Source organism: Macaca mulatta, chromosome 12 (genome assembly GCF_049350105.2).
Source record: "Macaca mulatta isolate MMU2019108-1 chromosome 12, T2T-MMU8v2.0, whole genome shotgun sequence".
In the NCBI taxonomy this organism is placed as follows: Eukaryota; Metazoa; Chordata; class Mammalia; order Primates; family Cercopithecidae; genus Macaca; species Macaca mulatta.
In genome coordinates this window covers 96,416,087-96,439,286 of record NC_133417.1, presented here as the reverse complement: position 1 = coordinate 96,439,286, position 23,200 = coordinate 96,416,087, and the positions used below count along the sequence as shown (strand labels likewise).

Below are 23,200 nucleotides of genomic sequence, written 5' to 3'. Positions count from 1 at the left end.
AACGCAGCTCCAGGGGTCGTCCCTTTATGTCTCTTAAACTTAATATAATACCTGCTGAATAGTATGTTAAGAGGTCATCAGAGCTTTGGGAATGAAATGAATATTATGATTTGGCAAAAAACTGAGGGCTGCTCAGAGCCTACTCTGATCAGTACTCACACGCCCAGGAGCCATGGAATAGACCTGGAATCCAACCATACAAGAAAGGCTGGTACCTTTAAGGCCTGGTGTCTGAAGGTCATAAACGGGTGTTGTGATATGGCCACAGGGGATCCTGGCTAAGTATCAAAACACCCAGCTGTCTATGTATGTGTTCAAGAACTGTGTATGATCTCTTAGGGCTACAATAAAATCTCTAGAACTCTGCAGTTCCTTAACATATATGTGTGTGTGTGTGTATGTGTGTATGTGTGTGTGTATAACAGTGAAAATACTAATGCTTAACACTGAGGCACTGAGAACATTTGTAAGGGTGAATTATAGTACTAAAATATTCTTTAGAAAACTGTACCTAAGTACTCACATTTTCTATTAGGTCACAAATGATAGCATTATTGAAGTAGTCAATGTGAGTCCATTCTATATCCTAAAAGACAAAACAGAACAAAATCCAATGACACAAGATGAAGCCACGACACTACCATCCATAAAGCAGACTTTGCCCATCTTATCATATTTCCTTCCTCTCTGAATTTATTTTCTTTACAGAATGGGTACTGCAAATGTCACAGGCAGTTCCCAAAACTTTCTCAATGCAGCTGCCTACCACTGACATAATCTGATTGAAGCAAACACCCTTGACCTGTTCTGAGACTGCCTTCCATTCCACTCTCCCATCTGCAGCAATTTCCCATGCACTTCACTGGCCCTGGGCCAAATATTTACTCAACAGGCCCTTGGGTCAATATTACTTTGTGTATGTTTACAATGTTTATAAGGAAATAAGTTAGAACTTGATCCCAAGAATTTAAGGCCTAGATTCTTCTGTTCTGAATCTGTAATCATAAGGAAAAAAATTAATTTTAGAGTCAGTCTTGTGTTTTAGGGAAGTTAACTCTTTCAAGTGCTAAAAAAAGGCCAGCGCTACCACAGAGTATTTTCAACATAAGGAAAGACATGAAAACCTATCCACTGGTTCTAACACTGGCTACAAAGCCAAATCCGTAAAGCCAAATGTAATCTTTCTGTGTCTACTTACATTCTGTCTATAAATGTAAACATTTATTTGTCTTCTATTCATAAAGCAAGCTAGGAATCTTTCTATATATTCTTAGAAGTGTTTTAAACGATCTGCACAAACTGTTTTAAGTTACCCATCAAAGTTTGGGCATTCTCTTCATGATGAGAAGACAGGAAAAGAATGAATCGTGCTTTTAGAATATTTATGTTACCAAAAGGTGCCAGACAAGTATAAAACATTTCTGAAGCATAATGAGTACTCTAAAAAATAAAGATGAAATATTTATGATTTAGCTTTCGAGTAAATGGGTTGTTTTACTAAGTCACTGGGGATAACAATCACATTAGAAAAATCTATATGGAAAGAAAGATAAAAGAGAATTCAGTGTCCTTAATGGCTTTAAATGATACTAAGAAAATAAAGGAAAACAGGTAATATCATTACTAAAATATTAAGGCAAATAAACAAAAAAGGAAATAAAAATATAAACATAACAATTCCTCCCTTTTATTTTTTGAAATAACTAATTTTATACCTGGAAAAAGACTGGCTATTTTTAAAAATAATAGGATGAAAAGCAAATATATATTTTTAAATTAATGATGAAAAGACTCTGCAAACACTACTTCTGGTTATTTTAAGATTACATTAAATGAGACAATCCACACATAGCACTTAATACCTGCTATGTAGTAAGCGCTCAATAACTATTACCTATTTTTACTATAAATTTGAATACTCAATACTTTTTGATATTGAAAAAAGTCTCAAAATATTTTCAAATCTACTTACAGTGATACTGACTTTTTTTGGTATACAGTTCTCTAAGTTTTGGCAAATGTGTAATGTCAAGTAACCACCACCATAATCCGTCCCCAAAATTCCCTCGTGCTGTCTCTTTGCAGCCACAACCCTCTCACGACTCCTATCTCCTGGCAACCCCTGACTCTATAGCTTTTTATAGGCAATCAGTCTCTATAGCTTTGCCTCTTCTAGAGTGACAGATGGAATCATACAGTTTGTAGCCTTTTGAATATGGCTTCTTGTTTAGGCTATTTTCTGAATTAGAATTTATATTATGAGTAAAAAAGGACCAACACTTTAAAAAAGCATTTCAACATTACCTCCCGTATATACTCCTCCTGCTCTTCTTTAAGTGTAAGTTCAATGAAGATTTGTTGCAGCTTTTCATTACAATAATTAATAATGAACTGCTCAAAGCTGTTGTCCTGTATGGAGAAAATGAAAAAAAGCCTTATAAACCATGCCACTAGCTCTCCCAAAACAATGACACTCAGACATCTCAATCCATGAGAAATGCCACGCATGATCTCTCAGATTTAACTGCAGCCCAGCACACGGCTCCTAGGACAGACGCTTGCCCACTGCAGGTACTTGAGGAGTGGGTCATGAGTAAGTGATGAATGAAGTACACACAAATGATGCAATATTTGAAGGATGAAGATTTTTAGTTGACAGAGAAGCACCCCAAACAGAGAAGCTAGAAACAATCTCACTTCCTTTGCTGAAAGATCAGCAAAGACACAGTGAGCTCCACAATCTCTGTCACCAAGTTCTGAATCTTCCATTCTCAGGTGAAACTTCAGAGCTTAAGGAAGTCCTCCTGAACTGACCTCTTACTGTCCCCATCCAGAGACAGATCCCTCACTCTGACTCTTACATCCTAACCCTTTTTATAGATCATGTTATATGAACGTGTGTGTATGTGTAACTGTACACATGTACAGATAACTTCACATACATCTGCCTCACTAGCCTGTACACTCTTACGGGCAAGGGCTGACCATGCTCTCTTGTTCACTGTATTCCTACTCCTTACATAGCACCTCACACCTAGCAAGTTCTCAATATGTACTGGCTGAGTGAATGAACAAATGAAGTTCCTTCCAAATGGAGACCCAAAGATTAAAACATCTCCCTGACAAGAAACAATCCCTCTCTCTGTAGAAGGCCCACAGCCCTGATCACTCTTACAAGTCTCAGCAGCCTCTCCTTCATATTAATCTCTTATGAATTCACTGACAGAAGCTTTATGTCTAAATCATTTCTGAATAAACTGCAGGGCTTAATGTATTGCTGTACATCCTGAGGGCACCAAATGAATAAATTTATCAAGAACCACATCATCCAGGAAGAAGTAGATCTGACACTAAAACTTGTTGTTTTCACCTCTATTTTTCTTTACTGCCCAAAGATGGTGGCAGTGGGAGCAAGTGATAGTATGTCTCCACCATTGGTAAAATGGACTCTTCTCCCACAATGGTGGCTAGTCCTGGTCTAACGAGCAAGGAGAGCCCACATGTAATGGTGTGGCCAAAGCTCACTGCTCCTTGTGAACAGGCACAGCCACCGGCCTTCAAATCCCTCCACATATGATAGAAGTGAAAAAGTCACAGAGTCTTCTGAAAGTTGATCTTTAAAAATCAATTTTGGTCCTACTTAGGAAAACTTAAAAATGATACTTATGCTACAGCATCTAACTACATTCTTTCCTGGAAGTCAGCTAGGAATTTCTAATCACCAGTGATGCAGTGATCAGAGGAAATTTTAAACTCGAAGTCATAAATAACACATGTGAATATACTATCAGTGACTTATCTTGTTAATGCTAAACTTAGTCAAGGATGAAAGTTTGTTTGTTTTATGTCTTGAAGGGTCTTACTAAAGGGCAAACATTTATTTTCAACACTTTTGACAAATATAGTCAGATACAAAGGGTACTTCTCAGTCCTCATTTTCACACAAATTTTTAAAAACCCTGTGCTCAAATTCACAGAGTTAACAATTTCAATTAGAAACTGAAGTTGGTCTAGTATAGATGCCTTATTATTATTTACTCAGCATAAAGGCATTCCATATATCATAAAGTCTCAATTGCTTTGCTAAAGTATGTCCCTATATGATGCAACTATAAATAAAACCTATAAGTAAAATATTAATAACATAATAAGTAAAAAATTAATAAGAGCAGATCTTTGATTTTTTTTTAGACAACAGTCTCATGGAGCAAATCTGTTATTTGGCAAGTCTGTGCCCATGGAGCTATTTCAACCCAATTATGCTAAATCATCAAACAGCAAATAATGAGAAGGAAAGGAAAGCACTAGTGTCCTCAGACACATTGTGTGGCTATGAACAGCTCAAAGTACACTTCTAAAACAGGACTATGAAACACACACAAGCAGATTAGAAACCAGAGGCAAAGCTTCACAATTACAAAACAATTTAAGGATTAAATTACAACTAAATTAAATTTGCCCATAACCTTTAAAAACTCCTGTATGGATTCTGTATTTTATATCCACACGGTTATTCAACAACCACTTACTGCAAAACTCACACAGCTAGAGAAGCTATTAACACAGGAGCATGCAACAGACCAGCACTGCAAACAGGTCATACTTACTGCATTCTGGTGCAAAAAGGGACAAATTACACAAAATGCAGTCAGTTCTCAATTAGCAATAAACTTCTAAAAGTGAGCACGTATTGACAGTTATTCATGGTTACAAATGATGGCTTTTACCATTCAGGCTGTATTTTTGATGGGTGTAAAACTTTGGATCATGACCCATATCCAGTCAATTCAAAAGACAGGACCCACAATACCTTCCTGTGGTGTCTGAACTGTGGTTTGCTAGGGGAGAGTTCTTCAGGATAAAAATGGTTTGACCGAAATAATGATAAATCATGTAACTTGCCTGAAGCTTTAAGCCTTCAAAATCCAATGCTTCTAATTATAAATTATCAGGAAAAAGAAAACATGTATGACATGTATCCAAGGTCCACATCCACCCAAAGAGTCAGGGGCAGCGGTGGTTGGTGGATCGCCGAACAGGGAAGAGACCCATCAAGATCCAAAAGTAACTCCCCTTTCCCACCCCAGTGACACATCCCTGTGTAGTACTGTGCTGAGGCCCCTTTTCAAAAACCAACAAGGAGAGAGTATTCTCCTGGAGATGCCCTAATAACAAAAACTTGCCTGTCTGACCTTACCCTAGAGCTAAAAAAACACCCCCCGCCCCCGCGAAAAAAAAACCCGAACAAAAATAGAATAGCACAATCACCGATGTAGAAATTAACTTACTTCCTCACAGAAATCAGCATCTATTGCAAACACACCTCCAAAGTCTCCAAAACACATCACATCATGGGTCACCCAGATGACCATTACTGTTCAAAGTGAAGGCTAAAGACACACATCTCTCTTGTGATCTAAGCTGAAGTTGATGGCACTGTTCAAATGTGGAGGAAAATGGGACTTCACATATGATTAAAAACTTGCAAAAATTTAAGGAATAATCAATAATCTGCAGAAAATTAACGAATAGCCTGGTAACGGTTCATAGAACTCCAACTTGTATATGTCTAACACATTTCTCCATTAATACGAGTATTAAATTAATACCTGGTTTTCAACCTGGGCCCCCTCTCCTTCATAAAATAGCGAAACTGACACTAGAAACCACCAGATGAATATGAAGGCCCCAAAGCAACTTTATATTCACAGACGTTTTTGGTTTGTCAAGAACTGTGTGAATAGCCAGCAATCCCTGAGCCAGGCCCTCTCCCATGTGTCAGGCTCATGAATCAAAGCCTCCAGAAGAGGAAGTGGGCAGGAACTTGCCCCAGGAATGACTCATCTCCTCTCTCCAGTTTTCCACCCATGCTCCAAGCATGCAATTTTTCTCTACTGTCTTACCCACATTTATCTCTGAAGACTAAGGAATAAAACTAAAACTTAGAAACATCTTCAAACAAGTACCTTCTGGGCTTTCCATTACATAACCTCCCTAAATGAAGCTGAGGCTGCTTCAGAGAACAAAGGCAAAACAGCAAGGTGTCTGTTCTCTGCTATTTCACGCTATAGTTACCAACTATAGATTGGGATAGTGAGCACTTACTTTGTTTAGAAGTATATAATATAACCAAATTTTAAACGCTGGGGCTTCTTTTAAGAATTCTAGACTTCGAGTTCATCCTTTCAACATCAAAACAAACAAACAACAACAACAAAAAAACAAAACCCAGGAAATCATATTCCCAGTCGGTTCATAACTCGTTTATACTCACAAGTATCAATCATAAACTCTCCAATATAAATTATTTAAGATGTATCAAAAATACTAGCCACTTTGTATATTCTCCTTAGCAACACAGGAGGCTGATGATATTTTATACTCTTTAAGGAAGACAGATATTTTTAAAACTCTTAGGCTCTTTAAAAACAATAAATATTGAAAGGAAGACAGTAAATAGAAGGGGCAGCTCTGTCCCTCTGTATTTGGGACACAGAAATGGGAAGGAGTCTGCGGGTGAATATAACGTATTAGAAACAGTGAGTAGTCCAAACACAAAGACCATGATTTATCTGAGCAAAAAAAATACTGTTAATTACATATTAGTGTTTCTTATAGTTCAGCACTTTCATTTGAGGTCAGATTTTGAATATAACATGCTGGCTTGGGGGTTTCTATATTTTTACATCCGGTAAGTCTCCTGCATAATAAATGAGTCAATACCTTTAATAAAAGTTATAGGATTTTGAGTGTATATCACTATTTTAGGGAAGTTGAGCTATATTATTGTTACAAAATATGCTGCTGGTCCTTGCAAAGATTTATTTGGTGTTAAAGCCTTTGACAGCTTATGATTATAATGCTGTTCCTACAGGAAAATATAATGCACTTAACCACAGTCCATTTTAAAATATCTCAGTGTCAAGAAATAGGCTCCAAAACAAGAACTGCTTTTCTTAGAATGTATTAAAAAATCCTCAAAATATATGAGAAAACCATTTAATATGAAATAGTCTCCTTTTTAGACATTTACAAAATTGAATGACTAGCTAAAGGTTTAGAAAATTTCCCTTAACATTTTTTCTTCCAGGTATATACTAAAAAACAACAAATTTTAAGAAAAACGACGTTATAGTGCTCTTCTTAAATATCTTAAAATTTCATCTAACAACTTTTTATACCTGGAAGAAATACACACATATTATTAGATAGAACAGAAGTCCTACTTCACAAAGGAAGAAAATTATAATCCAAATATTCCAATTATTCCACACATTTAAGTTTGAATTTTTTTTTTTTTTTTGATAGAGTCTCGCTGTTGCCCAGGCTGGAGTGCAGTGGCATGATCTTGGCTCACTGCAACCTCCGTCTCCCAGGTTCAAGTGATTCTCCTGCCTCAGCCTCCCAAGTAGCTGGGACTACAGGAGCGTGCCACCATGCCCGGCTAATTGTATTTTTAGTAAAGATGGGGTTTCTCCATGTTGGTCAGGCTAGTCTTGAACTCCTGACCTTGTGATCTGCCTGCCTTGGCCTCCCAAAGTGCTGGGATTATGAGTGAGCCACCATGCCAAGTTTGGGCTGTTTTTTTTTTTTTTTTTTTCTGAGACGGAGTCTAGCTCTGTGGCCCAGGCTGGAGTGCAGTGGCCGGATCTCAGCTCACTGCAAGCTCCGCCTCCCGGGTTTACGCCATTCTCCTGCCTCAGCCTCCCGAGTAGCTGGGACTACAGGCGCCCGCCACCTCGCCCGGCTAGTTTTTTGTATTTTTTAGTAGAGACGGGGTTTCACCGTGTTAGCCAGGATGGTCTCGATCTCCTGACCTCGTGATCCGCCCGTCTCGGCCTCCCAAAGTGCTGGGATTACAGGCTTGAGCCACCGCACCCGGCCAGTTTGGGCATTCTTATAACTGAAAAGATGGTCTGTGATTTCTGAGAAATATTTACAGCATATCTATAAAAGATACACTATAAGACTTTGATTCACGAGACTGACACATGGGGATGGGTGCCCAGCTCTGGAATTCAGGGATTGCTGGCTATTCACACAGTTTGATCTATCGATCGATCCATCCATCCATCCATCCATCCATCCATCCATCCATCCATCCATCTTTCTTTCTTTCTTTTACAAATCACAGCAGTTGTCATCACTTTCCTTTCTAAATCTACTTTAAATTGTTTCCTTCCTCTTCAATTATAAGCTTTCTAGCATAAGAAGGACCAAATGAAGGCAAGAAACTAGAGTAGAAGGTGCTGACCACAGTCAGAATTTCTTTCAAAAACAATTTAGAAAACAAATCTTATAATCATGAGGTGAACCTACCAGGCAACAATGACTGCTGCCCATTTATTAGATTTTTTTATTTGAAATAATCATTGCATCTAGCCTATCATACTCTTACCATATATGGGTCCCTTTCAGTGAGGTTTATGAGGGCAAGATAAATAAGGAGTCCATAATTGAAAGTAATTAGCACTTTGCCTGTGTTAAACTAGCTCCACTGAATGAAAGGTGAAATAATCAGCTACTACTGCCTGCTTTGGTCTACAGAACACTAATGACCAATCAGATTTTCCTAGTAAAATATCTGCCAGTTTTAATACCTGTCAGATAAGTATGTAGAAAACGAGCTGAAATCAATGTAGATTGCTCAACTTACTTTTTAACTTAGCATCTTTTTTTTTAAAAAAAAGAATAACAGTTCTTTTATGGATATGCTATAAATATTGCTCAGAAATCACAGACGGTCTTTTCAGTTATAAGAATGTCCAAACATAAATGTGTGGAATTGGAGTATTTGCATTATAATTTTCTTCCTTTGGGAAGTTGGTCTTCTGTTCTACCAGGGTGTACAGCTAGATTTTTTTTCCTCTATGAATTTTAATTCACTTCACCTTATTTTTGGTATCATTGTTCCACTGATCTGTTTTCCAGATTGACATCAGATCACATGTGGCCAGCCAGGCAGCACTTCCAGCTGGTACTGGAATGTTTTGCAGTCAAATCCATGTGTCATCAACCCATGGTTTAATGCATCAGTTTCCCTCTTCCGTTTAGAGACAGACCACAGGGAATGAAAGGTTTCCACCAGCTCAGCTAAAAAAGGCATTTTCATGGGAACTGTGGGGCCATGGGACAATTAGATGCATTTTTTTTTAAAAAAAGTCTCTCTCTTTACTGTCCAGTTTTTAAAGAGATGCCCAGGGTATTCTAAAAGGCAGAACTCTTAATTCCTACAGTCAACTGAAGAACAACAGAACAAAGAAAAAAATAAATGTTATTTATACTCCAGCAGTTTCTTTTCACGTGGGTGGAAAATATCACAGAAATTTTCATTTTTGCCTTGATGTGGATCTGAGTCTTCTTCCATACTCTGTCTGACCCCTCGTACTTCAACTTGCGGTACTTTTAAGTTCTTAATTTTCTTGGTTTCCTAATACTCTGAGCTTCCTGATGTCTCCATGTGTTCTAACATCACTGAGAATCCAGGAAAATATAGACTGTCATCTGGGAATGTATGTGAATAATTTATTAAATGAAGAAAAAAAACTTCTGTAACTCTGTATTAAAAAGCAGGTGAAAGTACCTAAAAATCACCAACCAAACCTCTAATCTAACCTCCCCACAAATAAATTTATTTATTTTAAAAAAGTTATTAAAAATCAAAACTGAAGATTAATCTGAGAGGCCTTAGGAAAATGGAGGGAACAATTAAATATAATGAAAAACGAATCTTGATTCTCTCAAGGAACTGGGGGGAAAAAAAGAAAAAGTATTTACTGCATGGAGAAGGAAAGTTAACTTTTTATAATTTGATGGCTATTAAAAGATTTGCTATAGACATATAACTGATTGGATTTGGCCTTGGCTGAAAGTTCTGTTTAAATGGAGTGAAAACCGCCTCCCAGGTTCAAGCGATTTTCCTGCCTCAGCCTCCCAAGTAGCTGGGACTACAGGCACAAGCCACCACGCCCAGCTAATTTTGTATTTTTAGTAGAGACAGGGTTTCACTGCGCTGGCGTCCCAAAGTGCTGGGATTCCAGGTGTGAGCCACCGCGCCCAGATGAACAGTAGGTGAGGCCCATTGTTTTACAAGGGTGTTCCATACAGTGGCCAAGCAGCATGAACACCACATGCTTGGAATTTGCAGTTTACTCCAGAGATTTCTGTCTAATAGAGCATTTGATCTCAACCTTGAGTGCACACTGGAATCACCTCAGAGCTTTAAAAATATTGCTGCTGCGGCCCCATCTCCAGAGATTGATATAATTGCTCTGGGTACAGCCTAGACATCTGAATTTGCAAAAGTTCACCAGGTGATGCCAATGCACAGCTCTCTGAGAATCACTGAAATAGAGTAATCCTCTGAAGAAAGGAAGAATATTTAGAAATATAACGCAGGCAGCCAGGCGGGCGCGGTGGCTCATGCCTGTGATCCCTGCACTTTGGGAGGCTGAGGCGGGTGGATCACAAGGTCAAAAGACCGAGACCAGCCTGGCCAACATGGTGAAACCCTGTCTCTACTGAAAATACAAAAATTAGCTGGGCGGTGGTGTTGCAGGAAAATCACTTGAACCCGGGAGGCAGAGGTTGTAGTGAGCTGAGATTGCGCCACTGCACTCTAGCCTGGCGACAGAGCAAGACTCCATCACACACACAAAAAAAAAAAAAAAAAAAAAGGAAATATAACGTAGGCATTTTCATAAACTGAAGTTAAGTCTAGTTGAAACAGTGTTGAGAAAAATGATGGTATAACTTGCAGAAGGAGGACACATTCAGCAAGACAGGTACGGAGAGAAACTTGAATTAACCAGAAGTGAAAAATATTCTTGGACTGCTGAAGGGTATAGGGTATTTCACCCAGCACCAAGTTAAAGGATGTTTAGACAGGAACATCTGACTTCTGTTCTGATTAGGTCTGTAGCAAACAAACTTTTAAAACATAATATAGTTTCTTGATTAGCCTTTTCTACCTGATAGGATGTGTCCTCTGGCAACAAGAGACTCTCAACGTTAGGGCCAAGACTCTAAAAGCCATGCAGACAAAGAATACCTTAGTTATGTTTACTACTTATCTGGTAACTCAATAAATACTTGAGAAATGACTCAAATTGTTTATGAGTTATAACTCAGTTTCCTTTGAGTGTTATAAGCATTTCTTTTCCCAGGGCTAATTAGATCTTAGGACCTAACTAAAGACAAAGTTAACTAGATATCCCATCATAATCTCATTAACCTATTTTTTTAAAGTTTCCATGTGTTGTGACATGATACTAAGCCCTTGCCCATTAGCTTAAGATCAATAATCTTTTTCTAGCAAAATTAAAACAAAATCAGTTTCTTTGACTTTAGAAATGTCATTGAATGTATCTTCTTAATCTAACTTTCCAGTGAAATCTCTGCTTACCATCTCCCCTGCTCGTGAAACCATTTAAATCTGTATCAGCACAGCAATGTGTTAGGTAGTAAGTCCTTTTCCCTGCCAACTGTAAAGAATGACTTTGGCACTCTGCCCATTTAGTGACAGTAACCTGAGGTTTCACTAGAAAGAAATTAATTTTGGCAGTCATTTCTGAGTGTACTCAAGCATTTCTCTTAACTCAGAAACCTCAAATTCTTCCCTTTCTACCAAGGAATTGTTAGCTTTCCTTTGTAGATTCTGCTAAATGGGCAACAATACAAGCAGACGCTGTGTTGCAGAACTCTGTTCTGGGGACCCCATGGTGTCGGACAGCCACCAGCACACACACTTCCATCTAGGAAGGCACCCAATGCTGGCCAGGAGCTTGGAGTGATGATGAGGGTGGAGAAATAGGGGAGTCAAGAGACTTACCATATTTATTTCTTTTTTACTTCCAGATACTGGGGAACCTGTTACTTTGGGAAGAAAGGTGAGGAAGTGCCCCTGGTCTCAATCTTAGTAAGAAAGAAAAGCAATAAATGAAAATATTGAAAGGGCCTGGAGTTTAGGTGCTGAGTCTGCCACTAAGTAGCTGTATAACCCTGGGGAGTTACTTGACCTGGGGAGCTTTACTTTCTCATCTGTAAAATGGGATTCGTAATAATAACAGCTACATCATGAGGCTGTTTTGAAAAGTAAATCAGACAATACACATACCACTTGCCACAATGCTTACAAAGAGTGGGCCCTCAATTAGTACTTACCATTAACTATTAAATATAGAATACGATTGAGGGAGAACATACTAAGAAAAAGGCATTCGCTAGCAAGGTCTGGTTTAGGTGAAAGGAATGATCTGATGTTTTTTTCTGTGATTCTGTGACCCTAATTTTCTAGAACATGTAAATTCTTTGGGAACATTCTGGGCAGAGCCTGGTTCCTTAAAGAAATTCACAAATCTTACTTGTGGGGGAGAATTAAGAAATGAGGAGCCTGATCTACTTCTTATTTCCCTGAACCAAACTAAAATGCCACTCCTAAAAGTGAGAATAAATGTTTTAATAGATCCTTAAAACTCCTTCTAAATGTCAAAGTTAGCAAGGGGGCAAAAAGGAAATTCTAACACAAGTACATAATGATTATTTTATTTTCCAAACCACTTTTTTCAGGGGCCATGCTCATCTTCCCTATATCATTCTAATTTTAGGTATATGTGTTGCTCAACCAACACAAATGGTTTAAATACTTAATCTGTAACAAGCATAGAATCATTTTAAAAATTCACTATGAGCTTCAGCAGAAATTATTTCAACCTCTGCAGCAGAGTTCATTATCATAAGATCACAGTGATGAGACTCAACAAGTCACCTAATCCAAACCCTCTTTCCCCGAGTCTCACAGATGAAATGACCAGCCCTGGCCAGGCCAGAACCTGTGTCCAGCCCTCCTGCGGCTTTCTTTATGGCACCAACCTACCACACTTTCTAAACAACACACAAACGGCCACAGCCATACTCATGTAGCTTGCTGGAAGCCTCACAGTTAGAAATCTAAATACGCAATTTCAAGTCAGGTACTAATACAAGTTCTTTTTAAGCAGCACTGTCTCAAAAATGCTGGCTCTCAGCATACACACAACACAAACACACATACACACACACAGACTCACACACACTCTCTCTCTCTATGGCACACATGCAGGAATACACAACCAAATGTTGTTACATCTACACAAAGATTACTTGGTAGATTCAAAGTGATAGTGTGTTGCATCTACACAAAGATTATTTGTAGATTCAAAGTTACAGTTACTTATAATGTCTATATAAGACAGGATTTAATTTTCAACCATTCCACTTTACTAAAGACATCACAAAAAAATTTTTAAATCTTACCTCGAAAATCTCAAAGCCATAAATGTCCAAAACACCCATGACCTTCTTTCTCACTTTTGTTTGTGCCTTAAGAAAGTTTCAAATTAAAGGGTTAATTAAGGCATGAAATATAACACTACAAGCATCCAAGGAACATAGATATATATTACAAGTTAATCATGTTTCTCAAGTAAGAAAATAACTGTAATTTAGCTGTTTTTAAAAAAAACTTATGAGATGGGGCATTGCTATAGAACTTTTAGAAATTTTAATAATAGGTGATATATTTAAAGAAGGCATTAGTGGTGCCTTTCGAAATCACCTAGTCCAACACCTTCATTTTAATAATGAATAGATTAAGATCTAGTGAAGTAAAGTGACCTTTTCAGTGAAGTATGTACAACTAGTTAGCAGGTGAGCCAGGCCAGAACCTGTGGCGCCGACCTCCAGAGTAACTCCACAAAGACCATCCGACTATTCACCAGTCAGAAGCAACACACATGGCAAAACAAAATAAACGAAATCCCTGACAAATTTCAATCTTATACATGGTAAACTCTTTTTAAGGAATAATCTTTATAAGTGGTAATCAATTATTTGATTATAAATTTAAACTTTATTCAACTTAATGTTTATACTGTGAATAACATTACAACTGATTTTGCTCATAGACATTCAGTACCTTAATGCTCTCATTGATTCGATTTACCAACCACGAAAACAACCTGCTGTAGAGGTTTTTAGCCAGAGCATCACGGGCATAATAAGCCTATTAAAAAACAAATAAACAAAACTTAACACTCACAATTCCACAATGCTTACTTTCAATAAAATCATAAAGATATTTTTAAAAAAAATTCAAAGCGCTTTTATTTCACATTTCTTTGCAGAACCAGTTTTACTGTGCCATAAACAATCAAGTTGTTAAGAGAATGAGGCAAATTGTTTATACACAGTTACACTTTTTCACAAACCAGGAAACTAATTTTAAATACTGCAAAAAACTTTCACCATAAAGATATTTATTTCAATGTCATGGAACAGAGAAGAATCAGACGCAATTTAGAAGTCCAACAATAGGGGGTAGTAAGAGAAATATGCACTGAGAGTAATGTTACATAGTCATCAGAGAGCGATGGTTGTGAAAATCAGGTAATGAAATGGAAATGCTCATGTAATGTGAAAATTAAATAACTGTATACTTAATATGATAACATTTTTTAAAACCCTTATACACAGAAATGGAAATTCAAAGGAGATATATTAAAATGTCTTTGACTGATGGAATCTGTAAATTTTTTTTCTTTACTCAATCTTTTTTTTATTTTTAAATGTTTTTGGAGACAGAGTCTCACTCTGTTGCCCAGGCTGGAGTGCAGTAGCACAATCTCAGCTCACTGCAACCTCCGCCTCCTGGGTTCAAGGGATTTTCATGCCTCAGCCTCCTGAATAGCTGGGACTACAGGCATGTGCCACCACGCCCGGTTAATTTTTGTATTTTTAGTACAGGGTTTCGCCTTGTTAGCCAGACTGGTCTTGAACTCCTGGCCTCAGGTGATCCACCCACCTCAGCCTCCCAAAGTGCTGGGATTAGAGAGGCATGAGCCACCACGCCTGGCCACACTAATCGTTTGAGTATTAAAAAAAAAAACTTCCACAATGCGTTCTTTTAAGTTATAGAATGAACATAACCCCCTTCTTATGTGCTTATCTACTTTTAAAGCTATTCAGAACTACTTGACAAAGAGGCAGAAGACATATGCATCTCTATGACTCTTGGAATCCAAAGGCTGGAGAAGTCAGGTTTGGACAGCAGAATCTAAACACGCTTAAATGTACCAAGCGCCCAGAGCATACAGTAGGTAAGTACTAATGAGATGTTTAATACCAGCATCCTGGGGAGGCCTAGAGGTTGGGTGTCAGTAGCCTAACAAGGAGAGAAAAAGCCTTGGGAGAGAAAAAGCTTGAGATTTTGTTTCTATTTTCAACATGCTGGCCATATATGTGTATTTTGCTGCTTGTAAGTAAAAAGTTGGGTATTACTGTTCAAATTAATCAGTACATTTTTATTTTAGGAAGAGCACAACTTGTTATATTATGTGGCAATACTTTCTCTACATTTCTTCCTAAATAAAATGTAACAACTTTAATTAACACATTAACTTCCCTGGCAACATAACACAGCTGAAGATAACACCTTTTCCCTTCATCTGACATTTCCATGCAAATTCCAAACCTCCCTCCCTACTCCAATTAGGGTGAGAGAATATACCTAGGAGTTGGCAACAAACAAACAAACAAGGGAGGGAATGCTTCCATAGTAGAAAATGCATGTCAAATGCTCAAACAGAGAAATCAGAATATAATTTAGATGCATCCTTCCCCAGTATCCTTTCTTCTAGTTTTTACTTTCTTAAAATAGGTCATTTAAGTGCTTGGAATAATGCCTAGTACACAGTCTACAGATGTACTTATATTGCTTTCTATCCTTTTCGTCTATTACTACCTCACGAACCTAGATAATTTCCAAATCCTTTCCTTTTTCTTCTTATGAATTGAAGTTATCTCAAAACACCATGTATTTGTTGATGAGCCCTTTTTTATGTTAATGCCATCCAGCTTTTTTAGTTATATGCTGTCTACTTTCAACAAGCCACTATTTCAATAAGCAACTGAACAGTGACAACTTCTTCCGGTAAACTGCTTTATATTTTTTAAAGTGTATTAACAGCCAATATTAATCTTCTTTGGTTCCTTCAACAATATTTATTCCAGGGGTCTCAAACTCAAATGCTTCCAGGGACTGTGTGATAGAAATGAACAGGAAATGATGGCTCTCTCTGTCGGGGTTAGAGGATGCATTCCAGGCTAAAGGCACTCAAATTCAAAATTTAAAGAGCAAACAAAACCAAAGAAAATACTACCCTTTAGTCAACTAAAAATATTGCGCTTTACCTGGCCTTAGGGGCTGCCAATTTGCCACCTAGCTGCCAATGTGCCGCCCCTGACTTCCTGAGCCTGATTCATGCCACCGAATCTCCACAACAATATCCTATAAAGCAGTAAGGGAAGGAATGCCTATTCCCACTTAAGGACCACTAATATGGTGTGTAGAAATGAAGAAGACTCAAAGTGCACTAATTCACCATCTCAGTTTCAAAGCACACTATGAAAAGACCATGCACTTCTGCAGCTGCATGAAACTCACAGAGGAAAAGTCCAGGTGGAATGTGCTGCAGACATGGACAGTAACAACAGGCATGGTCCAGGACGGCAAGTGACAAGCAAGGTGGAGACTCAGAGATGCACAGACATGGAGCCCACCCTCCAGGAGTTTAGAGGTGAGCTAAGGAGATCAAACTAACACAGAGGAAACAAGCAGAGGGCAGGTGCCAAACTGCAAAGAAAAGGGGGTTCTGATGGGATGGGGGGTGTCTCAGGAGGCCTATTTGATCAAAGAAGTCTCCTTGGATGGGGCACAATCAGGTAGAGCATTTAGATGGGCAGAAGGAATGAGCATGGCATGGGGGGCAATGGGTAGGCAGGAGCAGAGGCACCAGGTAACAGAGAACTAGCAAGGAATAAATTGAGGTAAGCTGTGTGGGATCAGATTTCAGAGGACATCAGAAGCCAAGGAAAGAGTGTTTAGGAGAAGCTGAAAAACTCTTGTCTTGAGTTTCTATTATTTCAGTATTAGTCCTCCTATCTAGAGAAAGGTCTAAACGCCTTGGGAAAAGGAGGCATGGGGCAATAAAGGTGATGCTGGGGCCCAGGAATTGAAACTATGAGGAAAGGCTAGTAAAATGAATCACTTTCCAGAGGAATCAAAACCTCCCAGGCAATAGATCAGTGGAACCAGATACTCTGAATACTACATAAAAAACAAAACAAAACAAAACAAAAAACCCAGTTGACTAACGAGCCGAATAGCTGAGGATCTCTAGCCAAATTCTTTTATGCCAAAGGTTAAGAAAATGTGGAAAGTCTTCTTCAGTGATGTAAGGTGCCTAAAATAAGCTTAGAAAGTCAGGGTACCTGGGCCTGGTTCCCATAAAGGATGATTAAAAAAGCAAGAGTAAAACACACAATTTTAAAACACACAATTTTAAAAAGACCCAAAATATACATATTCCTAAAGGGCCTTCTTAAACAATACAGGCTTTTTCATGGCTTCCTTACAGACTTAACAATTCCCACTCTGGCTACTGAAAATGTCCAAACTCAGTGGCTCTCAAAATGTGATCCTGGACCAGCAGCAGCAGCAGAAGCAGCAGCAGCAGTAGCAGCAGTGTCACCTCTCAATTTATAAGAAATGCAAATTCCTCAGTCCTACCCCAGACCCACTGAATCAAACACCGGGGGTGAGGTCTGCAAAACCACCAGGTGATTTTGATGCACGTTCAAGTTTAAGAATTACTGTTGCAGATTTGATTTGCCACTCTGACTGCAGACTTCACCTTTCCAGCCACATTGCTCTCAATCCCTTCACATAGCTACAGCTGTAGCCAAGCCTGATCAATCCAGGTTCTCAAACCTGGCTTTTCTCAATGTTTTCTTTTTGATATGCCCTTTCAGCCATACTTCACACATCTAAATCCTTTGATTGTCTCCATGAGGTCTTCCCTCATCCCTTACTTCCCTACTCATGGCCTATGTGTGGGCTTGTGCTGTACAGGCTCTCAGCAGCATTTTCTTAATTAAGCTACTCCGTATCTGACTGTGAATTAGTGAGGATGACTTAGACAGATATGACAGCAAAAGCAGTAATTTAGGAGGAAGGACAGGCAATGGCTATAGCTAGGAAAGGATTGCTACAAACCAAATTTCCATATATATAAAGTTATGGTATTTGCCACAGCCAAAATAACTCACCTAAAATAAGATATCAACGTTGAAAGCTAAGGACACAAAGGCATTCTTGCATTATAGTAGGAAAGGCTGGTTCAGCAACAGAGAGCAAGCCTGGCTCCACCCTACTATTTATGGAGGCTTTATGGATAGTTATAAGGAGGATGAGACAACAAGAATACAGTTGGACAAAGTGGGCCTGAGTGGAAGTCCTAAGTTAGTAATTTAATTCCAGTCTGAGTCATTGACTGGTGGGAAAATGTGTAAGCCATAGCACAAAGGGTTTTAATGAAAGGGCTGCAGAAGCTGCCTGGGTATACACGTATGTACACAGGCATGCAACCATCCAAACATCCACCCACTTAACCCGAAGCAAACGGAGAGAAGGCAGCAGCTCAGATTTGTGTCTTAGAAAGACTAACGACTTCACTGGCCCCAATATCAAGGGTAGAGGGGGTTCAAGAAGTAAGGCAGGGAGGCCAATTTGGCCACTTGACCACAAAACTGTCTTCTCCCGCTGTCTCCTCCAAATCAGTAAATGACAACTCCATGTTTGCAGTTGCTTGGGCCAAAACATTAAATCACCCTTGATTGTTCTCTTTCTCTTAAACCAGCTAGCACCAGCAAGTCCTGTTGCCTCTACCCTCAAATAATATCCACAATGTGACCACTTCTCACTGACTCCACTGCAACTACCTGGTTCAAGCCACCATCTTCTCTGGGTTAGTGCACATCTCCTTGAAGGTCCCTCGCTTTCACTCCTTTTTCCCCGACCCTCTGCTCTCCACATCACAGCCAGAGTGACCCTTTGAAATACAAGGCAGTCATGCCACTGTTCTGCTCAAAACCCTCCAGTCATCTCCCACCTCACTTTGAGTCTCCTTCCCTGGCCCAGGGAGCTCACTGATCTTACCATGGGCTAGTTTGCTACAGCACTTATTTCTTATGTCTACTGATTATTATCTAATTCCCTCTACCAGAATTTTAAGCTCCATGAGGGCAGGGATCCTTATCTGTTTAGTTTACTGCTCTGCTGCCAATGCCTAGAACATAGTACAATGATTGAGATAACAGCCTGTAAACTAAAATCTTTGTTTATACTTATATGAAAATAGCACAGACTTTTAAGAAACTTTCTTCTGTACATTATGTTTCACCCACCTGAGCCACATTCAGTGTAGTTGAAACTTTCTCCTGTTTGGCTTCAACTGTTCGGAAACTGAATGCTCGTTCTAGAACTGATTGATCAATGCCGGTCAATTCACAAATTTCTTTTAACTCTGTGGGAAGGTGGGGGATGGACACAAAAAGTGACTGTACACGTGCTGCTAATAATAATTTTGAAGGCTTAGGATGTTCTTTCTAAATCATAATCAAACATATCAGTATAAAATGTATACATCAAAAAACAAAGCTTAGCCATAGTTCTATTTCTGCTCAGTTTCATTAGAAAGCTTTCTCACACCAATGCAAAGCAGAAGTTTTACTTTCTACATTAAAAACTGGGCAGAAGTTCAAAGCAAGTTTCCTAAACAAAGTTGATTCTCCGCGGATGTACCATTTTTATCTTTGATTTTGCTTTCATCTAGACCATTCACTCGAGATTCAGGCTTGAACTCAATGTTCCCCAGTTTCAACACCGCTGCCACCACTGCCAAGACAGACTCAGCTTCATGATCCATAAAGCCCACAATCTGCATGGCATTCTGGGGAGAGAAAAAAAAAAGCAACTATTTTTTTCCCATAGTTCTTTTCTGTTCTGTTCTGTTCTTTTTTTTTTTAAATGAATCATATTACAGATTTATTTCTGGGGGAAAAACCCCATAAAAGACAAAGCTATATCGAGTTCAGTGGTTTCCAACTGTGATTCGAGGGACCCTGGGGGACCTCTGGTGCTGTGGCGGGGGTTGGGGGGGCATGTAAAGAGGAAGACAGAAGAAACAGGGGGATGAGAGCAGAGCCTTGGGTGTCCACCTCCACTTCAACCACAGCAGCTCAGTTTGTATATATGTTGTTTTTTTTACACTGAGGTTTTGCTACTAGCAACAAAACCAACTTGCACAACTCCATACAAAGAAAAGCTCCTCATTCATTTTACATATCAGAAAAACTGTGGTTTGCAAAGGTGAAGTGCCCAGCCCAAGATACTGTGGGTAACAGGAGGCATCTGTTCATTCATAAATTTTTATGGAGTGCTAATTACGTGCCAAGTAAAGTGGTTCTAAAATCGGTCTTGGACTCAAGGTTTAAACAAAATCATGTCCAGGGATCAACAGACTATTGCTTCCATATGAAGATGTTTATATAGTTTTCTAAAATGACATACTCTAAGAGATACTTTCTTTTTGAGAACAGCTGGCTTTTTAAAAATGGCTAGGCTACATAGCAATGGGAGTAATGCAAGGTTTTGTTATTGTTGTCAAACATATACAAAAGTAGAGAGAGCAGGGAAAGAACCCACATGTCCTTTCACTCACCCTCAACAATTAACGGATGCCAATTTTGTTTTATCTATAATTCATCCTACTCTCCCCTTTCCCCATCACCACAGCTGTCTCATTTGCAAGTAAATCCCAGTTACCACATCATGTCTAGTGTATCACACATTAAGACAGAAAACAGAGTATAGTGTTATTTAAAATCATCTTTTCTAATGAATGTGGAATGCTAATCGCTCTGGTTTATATATGAGTTTCTAAAACTGTATAAAAATGAGATTTTTTTCTGTCTCAAAAATAGTTTTGATTTAACATGATCCAAAGGCAGTTGGAAATTAACTTTTGCCATAAAAAACATTTGGAATTTAAAAATAACCTTAAAGGAGTCAAACCCCAGGATAATATAATAAGAAAGCTCCTTATGATAAATGGTAAAATCACACGCTCTAATAAAAGCATGGCCTTCACGATCTCATGTGATTTTTGAGCTAGTAAAAAAATCAAAGTAACAAAAATAGAATTCTTGTATAATTCTAAAACCTTAGGGAGAATGAGCTACACTTTAAAGAAAACTCAGAATTGTTACCAGTTCCCGCTGAGCAATGCAGTGCCATGCAATTTAAAGCTTGATGAAAGTACTACATCTTACCCGCACGGTTCTAAAATTTGCTGCATCATCCACTCCATTCACTTTGGCCGAATCCAGACTCAGGTAGTTATATCTGCTGAAATCCCTCTCAAGCTTAAGTTTATCTATTGAATCAAAGACACAAGTTGTTAAGTTGCTTCAATAAATCCAATCTTTAATATCTCATTCCCTTTGATATCTTGTTCACATCGGTAAAATGGCTTTGGGATTAAGTACTGAATCAAAAGAACAAAAGTTATACCCAAATATCAGTAACAGCATATTCTTAAAATGACTTTTATCACTGTGATAGCACACTTTGTTTTACACTTATCTAGATCAGTCTCTTTCGAGTTTTTATAATAAAAAATATCTTCAATGTATTATTTCATTATAACATATGATGTCTGCCTGGTGATTCCTTCACCATTGGATATTTGGGTTCTCTCTAGTTTATAATAATAAATATAGGGCAGTGATAAATGTCTTCATACCAATTGTTTTTTGGATTCATTTGAATTATTTTGTTGGAATATAGCCCAAAAAGTGGTGTGACTGGATGGCAGCCTCTAATTGTAAGAGGTCCTCGCTTTGAGGTAACACCCACAAGCTCCAAGCAGATCAGTGACAACTCTGCTAGCTTGATCCTTATAATACATGCACAGTAGATACTTCAGGGCTGTTTTAATTTGCATTTGTTGATTATTAGTGAAGATGACTTTTCCTAAGTGGTATTGACTTTTCACAGCTCTTCTTGTTTGAACTATTTGTTCACTACTTTTCATCATTTAGCTATTGGCTATTAGATAGTATCTTTGTGGAATTATGCTAATTCTCTAAAATTCCAAAGGCCATATTTTTATCTCTTGTATCAACTGCAAAATGTCTTCTCCACTATTTTTAAATATTCGCCTAACAATTTGTTTTTATTTAATTGTACTCATGTAATTAGAACGCTGATAATTTTCTCTCCCCAAAGAGAAAAAACATATTCTTCCATTTTATATTTTAAATGTATGATCAGTCCCTGCCCTACTAATTGGCTTTGGCCAAGTCCAGATTGAGGTAGTTCTAGCTGCTGAAATCCCACTTGTGTCGACTGAATCATCTGCACAGTCCTCAACACATCGGAGATGTATGGCACAGTATCTGGTGAGGTACAGGAACATTACACATACCCTGGGGTGTGGTAGAAGCAAACACACCATGTTCTTCACTTCAACTAGAATCATGGAAAATTCTTGAGAAGGAAGGGGCAAAGCATAGGGAGTATGTTTTAAAGAGAATGCGTCAGAAAGTGCTGTGACACTGAAAATTAAAACACAGAAACAATTCAGGCACGAGGCCTGTAATCCTAGCACTCCGGGAGGCCAAGGCAGGAGGATCACTTGAGCTCAGGAATTAGAGATCTGCCTGGGCAACATAGTGAGACTCCCAGCTCCAACAACAACAACAACAACAACAACAACACAGAAACAGAGACTTACTGAGGAGCTCTTCAGAGGCACCAGAGAGCAGTTGATAGAACACATGGAAGTTTCTTTCACCTCTTGGCTGTTTAACAACCCGAGATTTCTCTAAAAGATCTAAAGAGAAGAGTTAAATCATAGTATGGCATTTGTTTCACCTTCAAATCCACCATGCTTTTTTTCCTTCTCACTTTCTTTTTTACTTTCTATTCTGCGTTAATAAAATGAAATAATAAAGGAAGCTATATTTTCAGTTCTACCTTCAGGAAGAAGCACAACTCTAATGAAAATCACATTGAGTTTCATTTTCACCTAATGAAAATCCTACACAGGTCACATTCTTTTTAACTAATGAATATATAAATAAGTTACATTCAACACACTGATTAAAGATAATATCATTTTTATTTTAATAATGCTCTTGATTTTTTATGATGACATTAAATTCCTGAAAATGTAACATTACAAATGTAAGCAATGAAATACAGCCATTCAATTATGAGTCTACCTAGTAATTATAATAAAAAATCAGTTAACACTTTGAG

At 38.3% G+C, this 23,200-nt stretch overlaps 1 protein-coding gene and 1 non-coding gene across 7 annotated transcripts in view; both read right to left on the bottom strand.

The window, feature by feature from the left end:
• MYO1B (myosin IB) overlaps positions 1-23,200 on the bottom strand; it is a 181,922-nt gene that overhangs the window by 40,609 nt on the left and 118,113 nt on the right. For all 6 annotated transcript variants that reach the window (XM_028830384.2, XM_015110580.3, NM_001266816.1 and 3 more), the window contains 8 exon segments: positions 22,674-22,772; positions 21,208-21,311; positions 19,679-19,826; positions 19,282-19,400; positions 13,955-14,041; positions 13,294-13,359; positions 2,305-2,409; positions 524-586 (listed from right to left, as the gene is read on the bottom strand). In XM_028830384.2, coding sequence (XP_028686217.1) covers positions 524-586; positions 2,305-2,409; positions 13,294-13,359; positions 13,955-14,041; positions 19,282-19,400; positions 19,679-19,826; positions 21,208-21,311; positions 22,674-22,772 — 791 coding nt within the window.
• LOC114671585 (U6 spliceosomal RNA) lies at positions 12,523-12,629 on the bottom strand. The gene has a single exon (XR_003721621.1). It is a non-coding gene; the product is annotated as a U6 spliceosomal RNA (small nuclear RNA).